At 40.9% G+C, this 24,529-nt stretch overlaps 3 protein-coding genes across 3 annotated transcripts in view; 2 read left to right on the top strand and 1 right to left on the bottom strand.

Annotated features, from left to right (window-relative positions):
- The window catches only part of Cad89D (cadherin-89D), a 48,532-nt gene extending 44,853 nt beyond the window's left edge, over positions 1-3,679 (top strand). Inside the window, exons 13-19 of the mRNA XM_069055664.1 lie at positions 1-219; positions 561-649; positions 722-805; positions 862-930; positions 2,057-2,272; positions 2,332-2,652; positions 2,760-3,679. Coding sequence (XP_068911765.1) covers positions 1-219; positions 561-649; positions 722-805; positions 862-930; positions 2,057-2,272; positions 2,332-2,652; positions 2,760-3,012 — 1,251 coding nt within the window. The 3' untranslated portion in view covers positions 3,013-3,679. The remainder of the gene's footprint in view (positions 220-560; positions 650-721; positions 806-861; positions 931-2,056; positions 2,273-2,331; positions 2,653-2,759) is intronic.
- Positions 1-16,949, bottom strand: part of LOC138136479 (uncharacterized) — a 59,861-nt gene extending 42,912 nt beyond the window's left edge. The window contains exons 1-2 of the mRNA XM_069055666.1: positions 16,865-16,949; positions 16,700-16,812 (exon numbers count right to left, since the gene is read on the bottom strand). The gene's annotated coding sequence lies outside the window, so the exon portion shown is untranslated. The remainder of the gene's footprint in view (positions 1-16,699; positions 16,813-16,864) is intronic.
- LOC138136478 (neuropeptide SIFamide receptor-like) overlaps positions 15,671-24,529 on the top strand; it is a 79,520-nt gene continuing 70,661 nt past the window's right edge. The window contains exon 1 of the mRNA XM_069055665.1: positions 15,671-16,260. Coding sequence (XP_068911766.1) covers positions 15,747-16,260 — 514 coding nt within the window. The 5' untranslated portion in view covers positions 15,671-15,746. The remainder of the gene's footprint in view (positions 16,261-24,529) is intronic.

Raw genomic sequence — 24,529 nt, 5'->3', positions numbered from 1 at the left:
GCTAGGGATCCGGACTTGGGGCTCAACGGCGAAGTCCGCTACCAGATCCTAGGGCGCGCTGACGAGGCGGCGCGACGGTTCGCCATCGATCCCATTACAGGACAGGTTCGGGGGATCGCTAATTTCGCCAGAGATGCCGGTAAGGTCTACGGGTTCGACGTCAAAGCGACGGACAAGAAAGGCGCCGACGATGGAAAATCCTCGATCGCTAACGTTTTCGTAAGTGTTTTTTCTATTCGTCACCAGGGGGCGCCACACATGCGTTCTCAAAACTTCATGCAGTATCGAAATCGATGGGCTTAAAATTTCTGCACCGTGTTGTGCAACAGATTTACCTCATAAGATAATGCAATGCAAAGATTTGTGACGGTGGCGCCATCTCTTATTCACCGGCTTCACAGTGCGACCAAAAAAATACACACGATTGTACACTCGACTCGAGTTCTTCTTCGCGTGGATTTTTTTTTTTTTTGAGTCAAATGTAGAATTTTATTTGGATGCCTTTCGGGTGGTGCAACACACCTGAAGCATCCGATCGAATAGCATACGCATTCCAACAGGTGTACGTCCTCGACGACCAGAAACAGCTCGTTATGGTGATGGGAATGAAACCGACTGATGTTGAAAAGAGCATCAACAACATCACCAAGTGAGTAATTTGCTGAGCGATCAATAATAATAATTTATCGTGTTCGATAAAAATGCGTGTTCGTTTCGACAGGGCTTTGTACAATGCGACCGGATTCGACATACGCATCCGCAAGCTGGAACCGCATTCCGAACGCAACCAAGTTGACAACAGCGCGTAAGTTTGTGTTCAATGCAGAAGAAGTCGATCTTCAGGAGGCGGTTTTGTTTCAGGACCGACATGTACCTGTACGCCGTGGATCCTCTGCTGAACGTGGTGGTGGACATGGACCAGCTGCAGAAGTAAGTGTCAAACAAAAAATACTTCAAAAAAAAAACATTTCTGTCGTTATTTCTTTTGCTAGGATTGTTGTGATTTCTTGTCACTGTTGCCTTTAATGTCTTGGTTATCATTTTGTCATCCTCGTCGCTGCTCTCTATTCTTGTCATTACCGTCATCCTTATTATTGCTGTTATTCTTGTCCCTATTATGTTTGTTGTCATTAATATTCCTACGTAATTTTTTTAAATTCTTGTCACTATTTTATTTTTGTTATTGACGTCCTTGACGTCATTATTGTGCCAATTTCGTTGTTATCCTCGTTGTCAATTTTATCAAAATAGTTGTTGCTGTCATTTTTGCGATTATATATGCTTTGCTCCTTGTTTTCATTGTAATTGTTGCTGTCAATATTGCTATTGCTGGCATTCTTGTCAATCTTGCTACTGTCGTCACAGCTGTCATTCTTGTCAATATTACAATTGTTGTTAGTGTTGTCATGATTTCCATTCCTATCATCGTTACGTACATCATTATCGAACTGCCGTCACTGTTGTCACTTTGGTATTTTCATCTTGTCACTGTTGTCATAATGGTCACTGTTATCTTTGCTATCTTTCCTATCGTTACGTAATTTTTGTTAGATTTGCCTTTCCGTCATCGTTGTCATGTTATTTTTGGAATCATTCTTCTCATCGTCACTGTTGTCTTTGCTGTCATTTTTGCCGTTTGCATTCTCGTCAATGTTGTTATTCTAGCCACAGCTCTCATTCTTATCTTCTCGTCACTTCTGAGCATTTTGTCATTTTTGTTACCGTTATTCTCGTGACCATTATTTTGTTTATTACTGTTATTGTTGACACTATTGTCACAGTTTTATTCTTCCCCGTGTTGTAATTCTTCTTGATGAATATTGATTGTTGTCATTATTGTAATTAGTTTTGCATCTCGTCATCACCTTCATTCGTTGCTTTTGTCATTGTTGTCACTAGTGTCATTCTTGCTATCATTCGCACTTTGTTGTTGTTGTTGTTGTTGTCTTTGTTGTTTTCACCGAATTCACTGTTTTTTTTTCTTTCGTTGTTACTGTTATCCTTGTCGCGTTGTCATTGCTAATATTGTATTTTTTTTATGTCTCGTTTGTTTCAGAGTTTTGCAGCTGAAGCACAGCGAGATCGAGGAGCGACTCGAAGGACCTAAAGTCCTCGCCGTGGCAAGCGGCGTCTCCGAACGGGGCCACACCCGTAACCAGAGGGTCCTCCTGTCATCCCTGGAGGTGGGGGTGGTGGTGCTGGGATGCGTCGTCTTCGTGGGAGCCCTGGCCACCGCCATCTGCGTCGTGTGCGTCCGTCGGAGAAAACGAAGGTAAAAGTTTCACCCTGCGAAAGACGCATGCCCCCGTAGACTAACCCCCGCATGCGTAGAATGCTTCAGAAGAGTTTCGCACAGCCCCTGGGCTACACCATCGGCACGTTGGGCAAGCCCACCCTCTTCCCCGCCGCTTTCGGCGACACCCTCCACTACGCCGACGGCGGCCACGACCTGGTGCACCACCACCACGACCGCAACTGTCCCCGGGCGGCCAGTCGCCGGCAGACCTTCCGGGAGCGGTCCAGGAGTTCCGGGTGTATCGAGAAGTCGATCACTTCGTTGCACTCCAGCGGACAGGACTCCGGCATAGTGGACAACACGTTGCACTGCCAGTGCGGACAGTCCAGCACGCAGTCGTCGGAGGAGAGCAGCAAGTATGTCACGCTCGGGGTGGGGCAAAGTAGAGGGTCGTAGAAGTTGTGCAAAATTTTAAAAATTCGGTTCGGGACGATCGAACGTCTTAAAAGATCCGCTCTTGCAGTTACGAGGACTCCTTGCAGTCGGTGCCACAGAGGAAGACCCGATCGACGTCCATCCGCCAGGTGGAGCTGGACTCCGCCAGGAACTCGCACCAGAGGCGCTCCAGGAACAGGTCGATCAGCGAGGACATCGTCCAGGCCGGAGGCTTTCACAGGATGAGGTCGCTGGGGCACATACCGCCGCCGCCACCGCCCATGATGATCTCGGGGCCTTCCACCCTCCGCAGGTCTTCAGACAGGCTCATTATAGGTTAAGTGTTCTAAGTTATGATGCAACTAATTTTCGAGTACTTATTTTATAAAATTCAACTAGTTACCATTACGTTAAAGTTCGCAATTTAGGTAAAATAGGAAATTTTTGTTATACCGGGTGTACCCAAAAAGTGAGTAATTTTTATCAATTAATCAACCAAAATGGAAAGTCGTATCTTTTTGGTGGAAATTATTTCGATCGTCGTAATATACACCGGGTGGATCATTAATTTTGTGGGTCATTATATATTTTTTTAAATTTTGGCACGTGAAAATTCAAGGTTTAGTGCAATGTTAAAATATAATAGTAAATTTTTTTGTGTCAGAATTTTGAAAAAAAGATGGCCGCTTTCAGTATTTCCAAAAAAAAAAATAGCTTCTCGATCGAGACGTAAAATTACACAAATTGTTTGGGTACGTTCGGTAAATTGTAAATACTGTATTTTATACATTGTTTTAGCAATATGTAGTTTAATTTATAGTTAAAATAGTAATTGTATTTATTTATGATGAAAAATGGCCTACTGTGCAATAAATTATGTACGTAATACTTGTATATAACCTGTAACTAATACGTTAATGTAAATATTTGTATAGGATCTATTAATTAAAACTAATCGAGTCTTGTAAGTTATATTGGTAATAAATAAACGATGATTACTCTCTCTCACATGCGGTTGTTTTTCATTGTTTTAACTGGAATCAAAAGTTTATAACCTACAAACGTCAAATTTGACAGGTGGTTGGCGGGGAAAATTCGAAATGTCTAAATGAAATGTCTCGAAGACAAGCTAACAGAGATCGAAATTACGAAAAACTTTTTCAGCTGTGATGCAAAATCCCTCCAATTTGGGGGATTTAATGCAAAAACTTCTATAATTACGGCCGCCCTCCTAATGACGACCGCACTCCAATCCTGACGAACACCCTCTTGTAAAAGTTTCACCCTTCGATCGCGTTTCTTTGGGAGAAAAAGACAACCGATCATCTACATCCGTGCTTCGGCACCAGCCACCACCGCGCTAATCCAATCTGGATCTGTTCGTTCGCGTTTTAAATTCGATGATTCTATTACGCCTCCACTCCGTAGCGCCAAAAACTGATATCCTGGGTCAAATCAAATTTGGGATTGCTCGGAGGTGGTTGCGTCCGCCGCCCCCCGAACCGCGGAGCCTCTTCGCGCCGTGATCCTCGTTAAGAGCGTCATTGTGGCACGGAACCAGCCACCTGTTATCGTTAAAACGGGGGCCGAGCCCCGGGGGTTGTTTAAACCGTCGTCAGCAGTTTCTTATTTTTCAACGCGTGCGCTCGCACGGCCCGCAACGCATTTTCGCAGATCTGGAAAGCGTCGCCGGCGACTTGTTGGGAGATTCTAATCGCGGAGAGTTCCGGGCTCAATGTCAAAAGTGGAATAAAACTAAATTTATGTGGGCGGTGCGGGGGCACGGGACGGGATGAGTCGGAGGAAAGTCGGAGGTGGCTCCGGGCAAAAAACATTGCGGCGAATTTTCAGCCGTACAATATTGTCCTGTTCCTTTTTATCCTTGAAATCTTACGGAGACGAGCTCGAATTATTCGGGAATTTTCATGGAAACCTTCACAAATACAACGATAAAGTTAGTAGTGCGCGAGAGATGGATGTCCAGATTTTCTTATTTTTGCGACGAAACACCAAATAATAATATTATCGCCAAATAGTGGAAACCTGTCACGATTACTATTATTTTAAATATTTCCCGTTCTTGTGTAATCTGTCACTGTTATTTCGTAATATTTTGTTTTGTTTTTGCCACTGTTGGCTGTTGTCAAATCTAATCATTTTGTCACTCTTTTAGTTTTGCAAAGAAACGTCATCATCAATAATAATATCGGGCGTTCATTTAAATTTATTCTCAAAGTAGGCGTTAATCAGTCGATTGTGAACGCACCACAGATTACGGATCACGGATCAGATGTTTAAATCTAACTTCACTTTTTGCGTTGTTTGTGTTTTTACTCTGCAAACTGACAATCGACTCTTCAACGCCAACTTTGTGGATAAATTTAAATGACACCCGACAATATCGCCAAATAGTGGAAATCTGTCATAAGTATTTATTTTTATGTAAAACTAGCTGACCCGGTGAACTTCGTATCACCTACAATCGCTGTTCGGTAGCCTCGCTAAAACTCAAAAACGGCTTCACCGATTTGAATATTTTTTTTTGTAACATTTTATTTAGCTATAATCAATCCTAATCAACCTTCCAACTTCAATTCATTGAGATCAATAGTAATGGCTATATTTTATACGGTTTGAATTTGGTTTGGTGATTAAATGAAACTTGTTTACAATTCCAATGAATTTAATGTCTTTTATGTACTATTCCGGACACGGAATCTTGGCCACAAGTGATATTTAACTGACAAATATGTGTGAACTGGCCTTTATTGAATATAACCCAACTTTTGACTCGACAATGCCATTTCCCTGCTTTTTTGATGTCATAAGAAAAACTTCAAAGTGATTTTTAATAACTGTCATTTATTAATGACACTAAAGATTGGTTTACATATTTTTTTTTTAGAAATGTCTAAAAAATGTTGGCCAAGATTCCGTGTCCGGAATAGTACATGAAATATAAATACAATTGGTACCACTGTAATCTAAACCCATTTCTGATTTCCGGTTGTCAGTTTTGACAGAGTTGACAGGCGAATTTGACGTTTACGTGGTATCATTCTTTCCAAATTAGAAGAAGAGTGGTCGATCCAGAGGGTAACCCAATATTATAATATCGCGAAGAGCTGACCCGACAGACGTTATCTTGTCCAAATTTCAATACCTAAATTTATTTATGATTGTTTTGTGAATTTGTGAAAAGCTATTGGGAATGTGTAAACAAAGTAAAAATGAAGAATTTTACATGAGAAATTAATTCTATCGACAGTATTCTACACTGCTGAAATGCTGGAAATGTGTGATGTGCCTGAGATGTGATCGAGTTGGAACCAAGCGGTTTTATTCCACAATTTAAGTCACAATTTAATTAAGTCAGAATTTCATGTCCAAACAAATGATTTATTTTCTTCCATTAAATTTGAAATCACAATGAATCTCAAGCAGTTTTATTGGGTGATTCAAAATGATTGTGAATAAATATTGCAACTATGTACGAAAATTTATGTGGCAACTGTGTGAATGGGATAGAGTTCACATTTGTATGATATTTCATAAGCATGCATTTGATTTTTTTAATTCCATTACACATTGATTTGACAACTTTCAAAATTGCGCGACTATGAACTGTCCAAGAAATGTCAACTCTAACCTATCCACACAGTTGCCACATAAATTTTCGTACATAGTTGCCAGATTTATCCACAATTATTTTAAATCACCCAATATTTACATTTCGATTTCGATTGCAAGATCGATGTTCAAGTAAACAATCTGATTGGTTTGATTCCCAATTTCACAATCAGCTGTCAAATGACATTTGTGCATGTAGGCAAATAAATTGGATTAGAAATAAAACAACTACTACATTTGTTGGACAGATCGCGAAACAACACAAAAGTAAAATCAAATGTAATTTTATTTTAATTTACTGGATTGCGTTTTTCCAGATTCTTCTTCAAATTGTCCAAATTTTTTTTCAATTGAAAACAAAAAAAAGCATCAAGCATTAGTGTGTTTCAGATTTATTTTGAATGCAATAGTAGTTTTCGTTTGAGACGAAATTAATGATAATATTGTCTAATTAATATAGTTTAAGAGTTCACAAATAACCACAAAACTTTATATCTTAGAATAATGTAACCCAAGCGATGGACAAAAGTAAGTAATAAATAAAGGAGAGGTTTTATGAATTGTAGATGACTCTATTATACCTACAATGTAGCTCCTATTGTCAGTTATGATCGAGAGTGCATACAAAAATTATAATTTTTGAAATTTGTCCGAATTTTCCGATTTTCCTTTGTAATTGTCCCGAATTTTTTTTTCGAAAACCTATCCAAAACCCTAACAACAAAACCAAAAAAGAATTACGCATAGCCATCGTTCGAATCCTGAGTTATGGTCTTGAGTTCATACAAAAAAGCACTCAGTTTTCCCCGAATTATTTTAATTTAGTTTATCCAGATTTTTCTCCAAATCTTCCAGATTTTTTTTCTATTGAAAACATTCAATTGAGTTATTTCCATCCCGGTGCATATCGAACAAAAAAAAAAAAAAAAGAATTAATCAAATATGTCGTTCCTATCGTCAGTTATGATCGAGAACGCATACAAAAATTATAATGTGTGCAGTTTGCCCGAATTTTTCGACCTTCCTTTGTAATTATCCCGATTTTTTTTTCCTGAAAACTTTTTCACGACTATAACGAACAAAACAAAAAAAAAAGAATTATGCATATCCATCACAAAAAAGCACACACAAAAGTTTTTCTCGAATTTTCCAATTTTCCGGGCAACTTTTCCAGTTTTTCTTTACATAAAAACCTCATACGGATTATTACGAACATTAAAAAAAAAATTAGCCAAATCGTTCCAGCCGTTCTCACAGAAAAAAGCACTTTCAGTTTTTCCCGAATTTTCCAATTTTCCGGGCAACTTTTCCGATTTTTTTTTCTTTTCAAACCACCCCTGAAGTAAAGCGAACAAAATAAAAAAATAATTATCCAAATCGGTCGAGCCGTTTTTGAGTTTTAGCGAGACTAACGAACGGCGATTCATTTTTATATATATGTATAGATATTTTGCTTGTTGCATAATCTGTCGTTGATATCCCGTAATCTCTTTTCTTTTTTTTTCTCTCTGATATCATTTTGTTAATTTTGTTAGCACATTTAAAATAGCTAATGTTGTCATTATCTAATTTTTTCTGTCATTCCTCTCACTACTGACATTGTTATGAATACAGCAATTGTTGCTAGTAGTGTCTGCTTTAATTCTTGTAATTGAACCATTGATGCCAATATTGCTTGCTGGTTGGTTATATTCTAATTCTTGTCACTGACGTCATTGTTGTCAACGTTGCTACTGCTGACCTATTGTCACTGCTGACGTCTTGTCATTTTTTGTCTTTGTTATTCCACTCATTGCTGTCATGGTGGGTTCAATTATCATTTCTATTTTGATTGCATTGTTATTATCTACAGTTTTTTTATCACTCCTATGACTTCTTATTGTTGTCACTCGTTGTTACGATTGCCATTGCTATTAATGTTATCACTGTAGACTCTAGCCATTATTGTCGCCTTTGTGATTACTGCCATTCTTGTTGCTCTTCTTTCCATTCCGCTCAATGTTGTCATGGCGGTTTCTATTTTTACTTTTTCTATTATCCAAGATTCAATGTGATTATTGTTGTCCAAACCTGTAAAGTTGTTTTTGTCTTTGTTAATTATTTCCATTATTTAATTCTCATTAGTCTTAACACCATCGTTGTTATTAATGCCATTATTGTTTCGTCATTGTTTCACTTTCGTCACTGCTCTTAGTGCTACTAGTGTTTTCATTACTGTCACCTTCGTGATTATTGTTTTTCTTGTCATAATAATTATTGTTGTTCTTTTTACCAATGTTGAGATTAGGACTGTCATTCCTGTCACAGTTGCTCTTGTTTCCATTCCAGTCGGTATTGTCATGGTGGATCTTATTTTCATTTCTATTATTGTCAAAGATTCGTTGTGATCATTGTTGTCCAACATGTCAAAGTTGTTGTTCTCATTGTTAATTATTTCCATGATTTAATTCGTATCACTCAAATTAGTGTCGTCATTTCTGCTACTGTTGTTATTGTTGTCATTTTTTATTACCACTGTCGTTGCTATTGTAGCGATTACTGTCATTGTTTCATTCTCATCACTACTGTTAATACCACCGCTATTTTAATTATTGTTACTTTTGTAATTATTGTTATTTTGTCATTATAATTGTTGCTGTCATTCTTACAATTGTTAGTGTTAATATGTTGTCATTATTGTCGTTCTCATCGTTATCATTTTTGTAATCTTTGTTATAGTTTTGTCAGATTTATTACTGTAGCCACTGATATCTAGTGTGTCACTTTTGCCATTGTCATTTTTGTCATGACGTTATTTTCTTCACTGTTGCTTCTATTGTCATCATTCCTATCATTGTTGCCATTCTTCTCACTCTTATCATTGACATAATTCTTAATATTATTGGCAGTGTTGGCACTATTGTCATGCATTACATTACTTGTCCTCACCGTTTGCTATAGCTATTTAGCAATTGTTTTCATCGTTGTCGTCGCTGTCATTCTTAACATATTGTCGTCACCGTAATAGGACATAATGTCTATAATAAGAATTTTTTGAAAAACACTGTACACCATTCCAATTACTCCTCAAAAAACAAAGACCTCCGCCTCTCTCCCTCAACTTTTCACTTACAACAAAAAAGTCTTAATTTCGGCCTTGACATCGAGTGCGAATTAAGGATATTAATTTTTTCCCTCTCCCCCGACCTCGCAAAAACCTCCTCCGGCGTCTCTGCCGGGATCCACTTGTTTGCAATAAAATAACATCCGACCTGTTTAGATAATAAATCAGCTTTTTCTGCCGCCACCCCTTCGCCTCCTCCCCCTGACCTGCAACAATCGCACGGAAAATTCACCCCTGATTACACGGTTTGATCGATAACGCATTTAGGCAGGGTTTTCGTGTGTTTTTCACGTTTTTATGACTGACGTCGCAACAAATTTTACGACTTTTCATGGGGGTACGTCCAATCAGCCCGAAATCGAACCGTTTAGGCTTAAATGGGGTGAGTGACGTGTGGTGGGTCAACTGTGAATTACTTATTCCACCATTGTGACAGAGTATTCAACGCCGATCTGGGTCAAAACCTGTGTTATTTTTTGGCCGCTGATCGATCCCGACCATCAATCATGTTCGGGGGCGGCGGAATTCAATTAAAAAATATCGCGGATGGCGCTTTCTTGCAAGTGGAGTCGATGCATCCGCAAAAAGTGTCCAAATGGGGATAAGTGAAGGTTTTTCATCTTGGAAATCCTTTCGGAGAGCATTCAAGCTTATCTCCTAGAAAACTGATTTCAAACCGTCAAATGTCAGGATTTTAAAGTTGTCAGCATCACATTTTCTAAACATTACAATTTAGAAATTGTTACAAGTTCAAATCTCGGAAGCTGTCAACATCACAAATTTAAAGTTGTCCAGATCACAAATTTAAAGTTAACATCACTAATTTAAAGATGTTCACATCACAAATTAAAACTGTAGACATCACAAATTTAAAATTGTCGACATCACAAATTTAAAATTGTCGACATCACAAATTTAAAATTGTCCAGATCACAAATTTAACGTTGTCAACATCACAAATTTAAAGTTGTCCAGATCACAAATTTAAAGTGTCAAGTTTCTAAACGTCACAAATTCAAACTTGTCAATATCACAAACTTAAAATAATCAAATTTGACAAAATTAAAATTCTGAATTATGAAAATTTTTCGTGTTATTATTATTATTATTATATTATAACATAATTACATAAACATTTTTGTTTTATAATACAAAAATTTCCGATAATATTGCGGAATCTGGAAAAGTGCCCCGAATGCTTGCAGCGTTTCCACGTTGAATGGGAAGGGAAATCCTCTCGAAAAGGAATTTCTTTGATTTTGAATCGCCTGATTCCGCGATAAGTCGGTTTCCGATGACATTAATGAAATCGATGGCTTCTTTACACCAAGGGCCTAAGGTTTCAAATGCTAAACCTTTAAACACGTAGTTTGACGAAATGATTGAACTATATTTGCTATGTTTGCGTTTGCAAGCCATTTCAGCGGCAAAACCTGAGACTTCAGATGATTTCAATACGTAACTGTCTGCAAGTGTATCTACAACAGTAACGTCCCAAACCAAAGGTTGACCTTTAATCCACGGTACTAAAGTCATCCCATCTGGGCGTTTTCCGTCATCCCGAGACAGTCCGTTTGGTTCTAAAGTTGAATTCACATGAATTGAAGTTAAAGACCGATTGATAATGGAATTAATTTCAGTGTGTCTTGAAAATCTACCACTGCTTTTGAAACAACTTAGACCGTGGGTGCCAATTTCGTCAACTTTCGCATTGCATTTGCAAATATGAGGTGTACAAAGATTACAACCCAATCTTAAACCAATACAAACTTGGAAGGAAGTGTTATCTAAAAGAGTACCAATATTAGGAGAAGGTATTGCATGTAACCAAGATCCTGATTCTCTGCATTGCAAAGCTTTAAAAACGAGCCAAGTCTCTAGGTGAATTAAAGAAAATTTTATTTCTTACACTGCATCTTTCAGTTTTCTTTTGCTGTCACAATTCGTGGAAAATATCCCAAGACTCGGTCTTGATCCTTGCTTGGCTCCATGACATGTCAAAAATATACGACTCATTTCTTGTTTCTCTATTTTCTAAAATATTTTGTCTTCACTGTGACAGACTTAACAATGAATTCTAAAGTGCTCCAATGTTTGGTTTCGTCGTGCTGTTGCATACCGTTTAATCTAAGACGTACGTTTCGCTTGTCGCAGCCTAGTAAACTTGTAAATTCTCCCGACCAGCCTCCTGTACAACCCTCAAATATTAAACAACGTTATCAATGTGAAATATGCTCCCTTCAACGCTTGTACGGTCGAGCTCCCCGCTTTCCCGAATTCAATTATCACGAATTCTCTTTTGTTTACCCACTTTATCTTGCTCCTCGTGAAAATATGTCGCTTTACATGGGGAATATTAAGCTCATCTGTTGAGTAACGTAAAAATTCCCAACAACAACACGACGAGATCATCCCTTAATTGAACCCCAAATCGAGTAAACAAACTTAATTTTAATTACTCCGTCTGATTCGATGCGAAGTTTCAAATCTGGGATTCGTTATCTCGGTTTTGTTGAATGGAAATTGCTTTTTCGGGGAAGAGTAATGGAGCCTTAAACGGTCCAAGCATTGATCCGTCGGTGCCGACAGGGGCCTTGACCATAAAGTGCAACCAGAAAACAAGCGATGAATAGAAAGATCCCCCAACAGAAATGTCCTTCCTTGTATGTTGTGGGGTTTGTTGCCAAGTTCACGGCGGCGGAACTTTATTCATATATATGCCACAGGTTCGAAAAATACAACCCACATAACTTCACTTCAGTCTAAACTGCGATAAAAACTTATTGGATTCCTCATCAAAGTGGGAGGAGGCGAGTTTCAAAAGTAAAACTTCACAGCGCAGTAAATAAAGTTATTAAAAGGTCATCGCGGCGGATAAACGCGACCGGAGTGCGACAAGGAGGACACTCAAGTCCAGATCTGTTCTTAAAACACACTACTGTTCAGTTTGACGCCTCCGATCCACCCTAAACTGTAGCTAGCTCGCTGCAATTGTCCATAAAACGCTCCCTTAATCGCACCCTTTCCGCGATCGAATTCCCGTCGCGGAACGACGAGAAGAAGCAGTCTGCTTAATCCAGACGCCGTTCCCGTTGTCACCGACTTCTTGCTAATTGTGCGAGAGGAGTGAGTGAGCGTTCGCCCCCCACACCTACTGCGTTCTCACCCGGATTAATCCGGAAGCGATGACACGTGAATTCTTCCCGATGGCGGTTGTTCGACCTGAAACCGAAACGGTTCACCGCATCGGACGTTGGGGTAGGTCAGCTGTGGCATTACGAAACCGTACATTGATCGGAAATGCGATAATGCACCGGACGCTTATTATATTTTCATTGCGCCGACCTGAAAAGTGGATTTGCTTCTGGCTCGTTCTCGTCACGTCACTTTATTAACCGTTTCAATTTCAATCGACGACCGCTTCACTGTCTTTCGTACCATTATGTGCAACTTCGGTAATTTCGTTTTTAGGGGGAGCGACTCTCAGGAATCGATAGGCGAGGCACGAGTTCGCCATGCGAGTTTCCTTATCAGCAATTTTACCGACATTTCCAGTACATTGTTATCGCGATTGGTTTGCTTACATGTCATTCTCGCTGAAAATGATCTCGCAGAAGTTGCACACTTATTTTTATTTTCATGACGCGTGCTCTAACAGCTCTGGACGGAGAAGTGGACGTCACGTGACCTCGCACTTATGAGAACTCTGTGCAACTAGAGGCTCCGCCCATACAGACGTTGCCAACGGTGAAAAAACTGAAACCAGTTGATCGTTGTCGTGGTTGGCGACGACGAATCGAAAACCAGTTCGGTTCAAACACTTGAAAAATGCTACTCTCTAGAGTAATCGAGTGCAATACTCCCTTCACTTCTGTTGATATTGATTCTAAAGAGACAAAGGACTATTTTTTCATTTCCATTTCCGGAGGACATTCCTTGCGTTTTTAGCCATATTGGAAAGGAATCAAGAATGAGTTTGAAATGGGTAGTAGGTTTGAAGCTAGAAGTGGACGTCACGTGACTTCCCGCTTACGAGAATTGTGTGCAAATTGAGACTCCGCCCACATAGACGTTCGAAACCGTGAATAAATCGAAACCAGTTCATCGTTGTCGTGGTTAGCGACGACGAATCGAAAACCAGTTCGGTTTAAACACTTGAAACGTGCTTTATCCTTCATTTCCAGTATTTTATTTCCACTTCTTCAATCCGTCCCTTGGTAAGGTATTCGTTGCCTTTTCAGTCACATTGAAAAGAAATCGGGGAGGGGTCTGGTGAGGGATGGGTTCTAGAAAGACGGTGGGAGGTACTGAGGAGTACCTAGGCCTATGAAAGTTGCTTGTTAACACAGGCCACGCCCATACTGACACACCCAAACCGCTTTCAAACCAAAACTAGCTTTGTCCCAGCTCTACACCGTTCTTCCGATGTCTTCGATATCTTTCCCATTGATCTAAAAACCGGTTAACCGATCTTTCCCACTTTTAACCGGTTAACCGAAAAATCGCTTCGATTCTCGTCTCGTCTGCAATAAACGCATCGCTTCGCTACCGGTCCCAAAATCTCGAATAACAAGATCTTGTTTACCCATATCGGCGAAACAACGCCTCCTGAAAGCCCTGTTTACTGTGTATACTGAAAATGCGCACATACATCAAAGTGGCAAGTCTTCAACGTCCTAATACACTCTCTTTTATAGGTCCTGGCTACCGCAAATATTTTCCTTTCGTCGAATCGGTCCTGCGAAACAATCGCGGAATGACCTACTGGCGCGATAATTGCGAATGCGGAGTGAAAACAGAAACCGGTGAAGGTGCAGCAACAATGCAAGAGGTACGCGGTGTTAATTAAAATGAACGTTCGGGGCAAAAAAGCGTCTAGTCCGGATGTGCCAGAGTTGGGCCCATTAAAAACTGCTCAGATGGATTTGAAATGATAAATTATCTGAGAGGTGGAGATATGGTTTAATTTATTTGTCTGAAGTATATAATATATCACGGGGGTGGCAATCTATCATAGTTTGTTTTGTTTGGGGGTAAGGTGGAAATTTGAATTTAACACACATGCATGGAAGGGGTGCCGCACTAAACGGGTGTTTTCCATTCGGCTTGCTTTCCACGAAAAAACTGATTTTTATTCATGGGGATGTTTTTGTTCCATTGTCTAGACCAAGGTGTACTTCACACGGCATTAACAATTTTTTACTGGCCCAAATCGCTCACCGAATATTTACAAAACAATTTTCTACACATGGTGAAACACTCCTGGATGACTGTTGTAGGTTTAGCAGATAATTAAAGGGCCCAAGTCCATCTAACTGGATTACCACTACGTAGCGAAAGTAGAGACAAACAGAGATAATAACTGAGATTTGTTTACAGTTTTTAGGGCCAAGGGCAATTCTTGTTGATATATGCGCTGTTGATGGGGGCGGAGCAAAAACAAACGCAGTCCCTGCTTCTTTTGATGTGGTAAAATCCATCACGACATTTTGGTGTCATTTTGTGGGAATCAGAGCGAATAGCGCTGAAGTGGAATCGTCCGATGGGTCCTACACCATTTTAAATAAAACAAAGATGTCACGGATGAACAGTGATGAAGAAAAAAGTTGGCAAGATTAAACTAATCGTAAGACAGAATTGAAACGATAAAGAAAAAGGAATTATAAAAGAGACAAGCAAGGCACAGGTGAATAAAATCGTATTGTATAAAGAACTTGTCACATTACAGAGAGTGTAGTATATTATTCAATGAGCGGATAATGACGTCTTTACTCGTGAGGTCGATTTTGTGTCACGAGCCGCAGGCGAGAAGCGTAATTCATCCGAGCGAGTAATAGCCATTATCCGCGAGTATAATACTACCACTATGAAGAGAAATTGTAAATAAGTCTCATCATAAGACACACTGTAATGTAGAATTCATACAGATTATTTTTTCTTTGGGATCATGTCCTTCCCAACTAAACCCTTCTTGTGACAGACACGCTGATCAATATTGTTTAGAAATTGTCTTGTAAAACAAGCATTGATTCATTCATTGCAAATTTTCATCTCCTCCATTTTGTCGTAAGTCTCCATTCTTCTGCGCTATTCATTTAAAAGCAATTTTCCCTCATCGAGACTTACTAAAAGACATCGAAACCCCCGATTATCTATCCGTCCTGCAGCCCATCGCTTGCATCCCTCCCGGGCGCATCCTTCCCACGCAGCTGCACGGTGTCAGCGGCGAGCGTCGCGGCGCCTTCGCACTCGCACCGAACCCACGCGCCGCGCCGCTCGCTCCACCGAAGACGCCGCGCGCCGTGCTTCCCGCGTACGATGACAGCGAACAGTCTTTGATAAATGGGCGGCGAATCGATGTCCTCCCTGGACTTGGCCTCGCTTCGCGTCGACGAAGAAGAGGAGTACCGCTACAACGACCGGCGAAGGGCGGCGAGGATCCTGGCCGCCGTCACCACGACGGCCGGCGCCGACCCCGACAGGATGCTGTCGGCCGAGTACCTGGGGAGCGTGTTCGAAGCAGCGGCCCACACCGAGACCAGCGACGTCCACAGGGCCGCGGTCTTCGACCAGAGGAACACGCTGCTGATGAACGCCTCCCTCAACGCCACCGAGGCCGCGTTCGTGCCAGAGCTCTTCTACAGACACTCCATGGCGATGACCGCCGTGTACTGTGTCGCCTATCTCCTGGTGTTTGCCGTCGGGATCGTGGGCAACTTCTTCGTCATTGCCGTGGTCTTTCGATCGCCTCGGATGAGGACCGTTACGAACTTCTTTATCGTAAATCTGGCCGTGGCTGACATTCTAGTTATTGTCTTCTGCTTGCCGGCCACCCTCATGTCCAACATCTTTGTCCGTGAGTACAAACCACTCTACTCTAGATTGACATTTCTCGACGGTATCCAACGTCGATAAGCTTTCTCCTCCACATCTCTGATCCTAGATGAAGACATCCAACTACCCAATAACGCTAGTCATGTCAGCTTAACCGACATGCGTCCCACTTTTTTGACATTTAATGGACGCCCAGAATGTTACCTAGTCTAAGTAAAAACTGTGTCCAATCAATAACAAAAATCACATTAACCCACACTCAAACATTGCCATGTTTGACACATTGCGCATTAAACCATTACACAAAATGTCACATCTCGATTGATTGCTACACATTTTTTTTAAACCCATTGTAACGACACACGAGCCGCCCATGCACTTTTTTTACTTTTGCAAATTAATTAAATTTGTAAACGAACATGCACAGAAGTATGTAATGCCGTAATTGGAAATCTACATACCTTGATTGTGGCTCAGACACTTGAAATTCCTACGGCCCCATCTGAATTGGATTATTCAATTTCTTGCAACATAACCTCGAATTGTAAGTGTTAAGTAGGTCACGAGATTTGCACTGAAAATGTTCAACAATACAATAAATAAATAATTTCGAACGAGATGTGTACTCAAAACTCCATTAATAGCGCTTCAGCGTCAATAATTACGATTTTTAATCGTTGTTTTGGAGTATCTGTCAAAGCAAACTGTCATTATAGTGAACCACAGAAGAACAGTTTGGAAACTAATGCCTTAATTTGTTATTAATCATATAAAAATATAGGTCAATTATTAATTAGTTTAAAGTTAAAATTATTAATATTTTCAATATAATGAATAAATTGGCACCCTCGTATTTTATTTAAATTCACATCAATGAAATATTTATTTCTGGTTTCTAATGCCTTAATGCAGTGTTACTAAATATTAACGAAATAACGAGAATGCATCTCTTGCATAAAATATTTCTGGTACATAATGTAATACTAATCGAGTATCATTTTATTGTCCTTTTCTTACCTAACAGTTAAAAAAAATTGGAATAATAAATATGAGGTTACGCAATAATTGTACCGTAACAATTCTGAACAACAGATTTGGTTTTAAATAGCACAATCATTGAATTTCTAACAACATAAATAATTTTATGTGATCATTTAGTTTCCAAATTGTTTTAAACTGTCTGGTGGTGTTTTTGACAGATTCCGCATGAGCCTCAGTCATTGCTCATTGTGTTATTTCGATATTTTCACGTCGAAAGTGTGAATAAACTAACAAGTTCGATGTGTTTATCGATTCAGTTCGCGCTCGCAGACGATTTTAGTCGTTAAATTTGATCGACACGTTGATTTCTTGTTTGGACCGGCGACACCAAAATTTGAGGTTACGTCGCAACATTCCGAATAATCTTGAGATTCCAAGACAACGAACCGTCCAGACACTTGGAATGACAAAGGTAAGTCTAGTTGTAGCCGATTTGTGACCTTTTTCGCTTCCAGTGACGACAAATTCGAAATAAAAATGTTGCGAGAGCCATGGGCGGCTCGTCAAGAAATGAACAGGGCTCAGGTGCACGGCGAAAACCTGAAAGTAGAGAGTAAATTTGTCACGTGACTGCAATGCAGTTAGAGGGCCAATCAGACTATTTAATCGTTTGAATGCAGATAAGTGGCCCAATCTACATTCTGTATTTATGTCGAAAGTTCTCGACCACACATGAATTATGCAATATGTTTTAAAGCAACACACGAAATTGAAAACGTGCTCGGCTGCTTCCTTTCGGTAAATAGTGGACCGAACAACGGTCGCCATTACGTAAGAATTATACAGGGTGAGTGGTACGCGCCACTTATCGATTCGTGCCGGATCCGCTAAATTAAATACAAACCATTGTGCCGTTTTAATGAAATTTTAACCGAATTCCCTCAAATTGCAGGTCGATGCGAATGCAATTTAATTTATTTTAGTTTATTAAGCGAACTGGCGAGTGGTGGTTTTTCGTCGGGTGCTTCCCCGAAACCCTTCCGTGTGAATTCAACTGAAGTTTGGGCAATCTTGCGAACTGCAGTCGCTTTAAATTTATTTTTAAAGGCTGTTTACTTCGGTGGGACAGTGACGGGCCTGTGGTCCCAACAGGACTGGACTTTTGCCAATCTATTACCGAGTTACGTAATGGATGCAGCGTCCGTGTCCTTGTGTCCCGATCCGGGAAGAACGTTAATGACCTAAATGTGCGCTTTATCAGTCGGTCATTAAATCCGGGACACGTTGCAAGAAATCAGATGGAATCTAACATCCCCGTTAATCATCACACGCCACCTCATCCACTGGGGTATTATTGGAATTTTAATCAATTACGTAATTGAATCGCTTTGATTTATCGCACCGATTGTGTAACGTTTATCGGGATTTTCTAATGAGTCTAATTTGTGGCCGTGTTTCGGAACGTATTCATCAATGTTTCACAGTTTGTCGGTCAGCGCTGACCGCATGTAGGACAAGATGGCTGTTGGGAAGTTTTGGGGAAGAGTCGGTCGCCCTATATTTCGCTTAATCGCCGCTTTACTGCCACTTAAAACGATTTTTATACACACACCAACACAAAGAGCGGAGAGGATCAAAGTTGAGTCACGTGACGGTGGCAATTGAATATCTAACACTATTACGAGTGAGCGGTTCAAGAGCTGGCCGCTCGCCTGACATGGTAATGGAGAGGGGCGGAGCCGAGGCGTGGTCTCTATTGGCACCAGAACGAAAAACCAAGTCCAATTTTGAGGCGAGACTTGAGAGTTGAGATTTAATTCGCTCACTCGAGTCAAGACGCGAAAATGAAGATTTCCGTTTGTTGTAATAAGTGCATCGGTTCGATACCGGATACTCTCATAACCGAGAAACCTCCGAGTAACTAGAGTCGAAGATAAACTTTGCGACTTTAAAATATCACACATTGTTGGTTTAGATCATCGAGGGTAATTGAGAAGCTCCACCGAGAGCACAGTGATTTATTTGGTATTTTTCAAAGAGAAAAAAAAAAACTCCCTGGATACCGTTTAAATGCATAAAACGGGACGACTTCCGCAGTTGTTTGTTTTGCAATATTGGATTATGATACGTACGCCTCCACCACTCGGTTATTGTAAAAGTTTCTGATGGAATTTGTTTTTAAGGAGTAGGACGATGACCCCTACTCGCTTCATTTTAGACGGATCTTGCGGGGTAAAAACGCCATCAATCTTTTTCGGGGAGCACCTTTTTCAGGGACACCGCTTAATAGAATCGAAGGAGACAGGAAGCGATCCTCGCGACTCCCTTAAAAAATTATCAAGTTCTTTGGCGAAGCGTTCGAGTTAGAATCACAGAAGATGGAAATTTCACTGAACAGTATTGTGTTCGGGAATCAACAAACAAGACTCGAGATAAGAAAACTTCCCCCGCGATAACCTTGAAGCTTCTCCATTCATCGATTTATCACCATTTCGGCCATTCATTTCTGTGTTTTCCTTCCGAAAGGGGAAACACACCCCATAAAGCAATTTAAAAATTCAACGTCCTTGTTGTCGACAAACGCACCCCGAAAGTGGCCTGCACGAAGTTTTCGCATCTCGCATGCGACACACTCGCGAGATGAAGAACTGTCGATAAGGGATGACGATCGGGAAAAAAACTCGGAACAATTTTCTAACCGATAGGCCCGCTCGATCCTCACGCTCCCCTTAAAGTGTTATTCCCGCGGGGAGGGAAGTGAATTGGTGCTTGATTCCATAAAAGTTTTTGTGAGAGACATATGTTATGGTCTTTGTAAGAGGTGTTTCGAATTGCGGCGAGATGAATAAGGGAGGAGGAAGGGATTGCGTTATTAGAAGTTTTACGGACGTGACGAGTGGGATGAGGTGCGAAGCGGGGAGTATGTTAGGTCCAGCCTTCTTGTGTATTTAAATTAGAAGAAATCAAAGCCAGTGGATTTTTAAGTGGGCGTCGGGAGAACTGCAGAAGGTGAGGTGGGGAGTGTGGAAATGATGAGGTGTGAAGCAAGAGGGTCTACTAGGTCTGCGTTTTTCTACACTGTGAATAAGAAGAAGACAGTGGATTTGTAAGGAAATGAAAAGAACGACAGTAGTGAGGTGTGAAGCAGGGGGGTCTACCAGGTCCTGCGTTTTTCTCTAATGCGAGCTGGAAGATCGTGAAGAAAATAAATTTGTGAGTGAGGATCAAAGAACTGGTGTATTTTCGAGAAGAACTCTTTGTGGCCTGGTTTGATAAAGGAAACGTTCAGCTCCACCCCCGTTTTCTGACGAACGTATTATTCAGACCTGGGGCGCCTTGTTTACGGTTTATCGTCGTAATTAATAAACAAACAGAAAAGCCCAAAACGGGGCAATTAATTAAATTCCACGGGTTGGCGCCGCCCCCCAAGATTGATGTTTCTCTTTCCTGCGAATCTCCCATCCACACGTGTTGTTCCAGCTGTGCCGACAACCGCCTCCGTACGTCTTCGACATTACGCCAGCCGTATTATATACATTAGAACTGGTGGAACACAACATCCACTTCCGACATTTCAGGAATTTCAGCAGCGCAAATCTCGGCAATGCGATCACTGCAGAATTAAAACCACAACGAGTAATTCGCTACGGCGGTTGCTTTATTGTGTCCATCGGGAGGAGGGGGGCGAATCCTGCAGGAGAAGTCGAACGGGAGGAATATTCACCCGAGGTCGCGAGTCAAGGAACCGAGATTAATTGGGGGTGTTGTGAGTTTTTGTACGGTGATGATGCGATATGAAATCGCCGGGATGGGATCGATGCCTGGGGGTGGAGGTTTTTATTTATTGTAGGTTTAAGGGACTAATTGACACAGGCACGGGTTCAACGTACTATCGTTTAAATTATCAATCACGTGTCAGACGACTTTCGGGGGGTTGTTCTGGCGTCGGGTGATTATGAAGGAGTGATTTGATGAAAGGAAGGCGTTACCAGAGAATGTCAAAATCTGGGTTTAATGAACGCTGTGGCTGTTATTTTTAGAAGGGTGTGCACAGAACGAGTCGTTTTTATTTTCTGCAGTATTTTAATTGCTCTCGGTTTCACATTAAATTCAGCTTGTCTTTCAGTCGGGGTGAGAATATTTTTCTCGCTGAGCCGTGAAGTATTCTCTTGGAGAGTTTTTCGATTTCCTTTGATGATTTCCTTTTCCGGAAGTGAGGTGACGACGATCGCCACGTTACCTACACTTTATGTGAATATTCGATGGAAATAAAAGCGTCGCATCTCGTCGTTTCGACAATTTTCTGCAGAAACTTGAAATTGTTATTGATCGTCGATAGTTGACGGTTTGAACTTTCTCTAAGTAAACCGTAAGAGGTTCAGTTCGGATGAGTTTGACGATTTTCTGTTTGTTTTGTACGTCGACGGCCATTTCTGAGCCGTTGGGGTGAAGCGCATCCGCCAAAATGCAAGAAAAAGGAAAGATTTGCTTGAAACTACAAATGGGTTTGCACTTGTGCTGAAGTGCCCCGCTGGAAAGATATTTATACAATTTTGTAACCATGCAACTGACAATACACGGACAGGCGACAGCTGTAGGTCACTCCGCAAGGATCCAATCTCGGACCAACCAGTTTTTCTACTGAAAATGTACCAAATTTAATTATCGAAACGGAACTCGAAGCATTCATCGCCGATCGATTCCCTTGGGATGAAAAACGAGCCGAAAGTATCAAAATTCACTTATCAAAGAATTTCATTAAACGTCCAAATGAAAAGTGCATTTCAAGTTACGACCAGCATCCGGCGCGGGACCTGCAGGGAGTATCGATTTGGGAGAACAAGTCGATGTAAATCTCAATTTGGCGACGAATCGCCACAATAAGAAAGCTGGAAGTGGCCAATATTTCCGCGTGTGTTCAATTAAGCGGCGACATCTGTTCCGGGCGTCAAGGTGCCAAGACAGAAATCCGGGGGCCTCGTTCGCAGGACGCCGCCCCATTAAAAATTACAAGCGTTTGCAGTTTTTTTTTTTTACATTCGGTTTAATTCAGGAGCAGCTGACGTCATGAAAATTTTTACGAGCGCACCGCCCCCCGAAAGCTTCACGGTCGGATCAATTAGATGTGAGCTGGGGGAAACGGAAAAAATTAATAAAGGGGCGGTCACAGAGAGCGTGTTGGCTCTACAAGTTTTGAATTAAGTTGCAGGATCGGATGAAAGATTCTGGACCGTTTTGAACTGTAGAAGACGCAGTACAAATCGAGAGATTAATGTTCGGTACGGGGCTTAGGGAAAGGAGCAATAACAAGCTATCAGGGCTATTAGATTTTATTACATGGGGAACCCTTTTTAAGCTCAGATGATTTTCTTATGGGAGAGGGAAGTTATCGGGGCTAAAGGATCGCCGATCAGCCAGCCTATGTGGTTTACGATCGGTCGGAAACAATTTTCTTGGTCGACAAGATCACCAAGACACTCCATATTTTTGGGACAAACTGAAATTCGAAGGATCGCAGATTATTACTGGCTTGGATTTGTGTAGGCGGAAATAGAATGGGTCCCGAAGTGGTGTTATGAGGGACGCATTAGTTCACCAAGATGAAGACGGTGACAGCTCCCTCCAGCTCTAGTGGAAATTTTCGGGCGTCTGTAGCAGATGGTTTTGTTTCCACGTGATCAAATGTCTTGTTTTTTTTTTGTGTAATACTTATTTACAGTAAGAGAGGTAAGCAAAGCTTTCGTTCACGCGAAACGCGTGTTCGTCAACGAAGCGGAGCTGAGTGGTGAACGAAAGCGGCCTTACTCTCGAGTGCTGTATTTGGTTTTGTTCGATACCTCCTTACAAAGTGTAAAGTCTGTAACATTGTATTCAAAATTTTAAATAAAAATAAATCACATTTTTAGACTGATCTGTTGTTATCGAAAAAAATTAAATACAAAGTAAATAAAGTTCTGTAGCGTCAAAAAAGTGGTTGTGTAGAAATTGTGGAAATGGACGATATGTCCTGATGATGTCCTGGACGAGGCAAGTGCCGCGAGGTACCAAATGTTGCTTAAAAAATCAAAATTACGTTATCAGAAAGAATTGGCAAAATTTACGAATGAGTGAAAGACAGTGAGCGAAAGTGAAGTGAACGAAAGAGAAACCTTCACCCACTGGTAATTATGGATGCAGACATTAGAAATTTCTTCAACGGCAAATTTTCTTGCGGCCACCTATCCAAATATTGACCGGACCCGTTATTGCTTAACATGTCTGATCGAATAATTGGTGTTTCCGATGCGGTTGAGCCGCCACTTTAATAATCATTATCGTTATCGTCACGTGTTGATTTAAATTTGACGTTAGGATTTTTGTTTATGGTATTATTAAATAGTTTGGCGTGAAAAGAAAAGAATTAAATGAGGCCGGAAACAATGAATTCTGTGGTGGTGTTCGATTCATTAAGGACAGCAGAAACTCGTGGAAAAGAAATAGGCCTCCGGTGGCGAAAGAACGCGCCACCCTCCATCGATTTCCGTTTACCGGAAATGAATTCCAAGATGCAAGCGTGCCCCGGTCGTTATCCTACCTGCCCATAGTGACATATATACCCCAGTAGGTCACCCACCTCTCTGGCGTCCTACTTTCCGACGTCGCCCATTAAATATTAATACCAGAAAGATTCACAAATAATGGCTCACCTGTGCCGAATCGATAAATGCCTCGGGTCGAACGCCGAAGCCCAATTTAAATACCAGGACAAAAATTCCATTTGTGCCGTACGTGACCGGTTCCGGGTCCCCGGAATTCCGGAAAAACGAACGATCGTCGCTCCGGTCCGAGATCGATGCGGAAAATTCGGCCCGACGGGGACAGAGAGGGGAAGGGAGGGGGTCGATGGAGAGGGAGTATTTTCGATCGTTTTCGGAAATTTTTCTCCGTTTTTACATTATACGTGGGGCAGGCAGTTCGCTCAAAGCTCGCAAGGAAAAACGTCGATTTTTATTTTTCTAACCCCAATAGCGTCATGATTGGGTTCATTATGATTCGTAGAGCTTTCACTGATTCGGTCAACATGAATAATAACAAATCGTCCAGGTCGAAATGTCAAAATAATGGGTTGAGGCGTGTCGATGGTGATTAAGAAATTGGGAACAGTAATAATAATAGTGATTGTGAACTTTTAGCTCTGTCAGGTTTTTCTGGGAATGAAAAAATTGCTCCAACTGTAATTTTGGCAAATAAAATACGTATGAAAAAAATAAAAAATATGTATGAAAATTTGTACTTTGATGAATTGTTGATTAAAAGAATTTACAAATTTT

The sequence above is a fragment of the Tenebrio molitor genome, chromosome 8 (genome assembly GCF_963966145.1).
Source record: "Tenebrio molitor chromosome 8, icTenMoli1.1, whole genome shotgun sequence".
In the NCBI taxonomy this organism is placed as follows: domain Eukaryota; kingdom Metazoa; phylum Arthropoda; class Insecta; order Coleoptera; family Tenebrionidae; genus Tenebrio; species Tenebrio molitor.
Note: the sequence above shows the minus strand (reverse complement) of the source record. Positions and strands in the feature narration are given on the sequence as shown.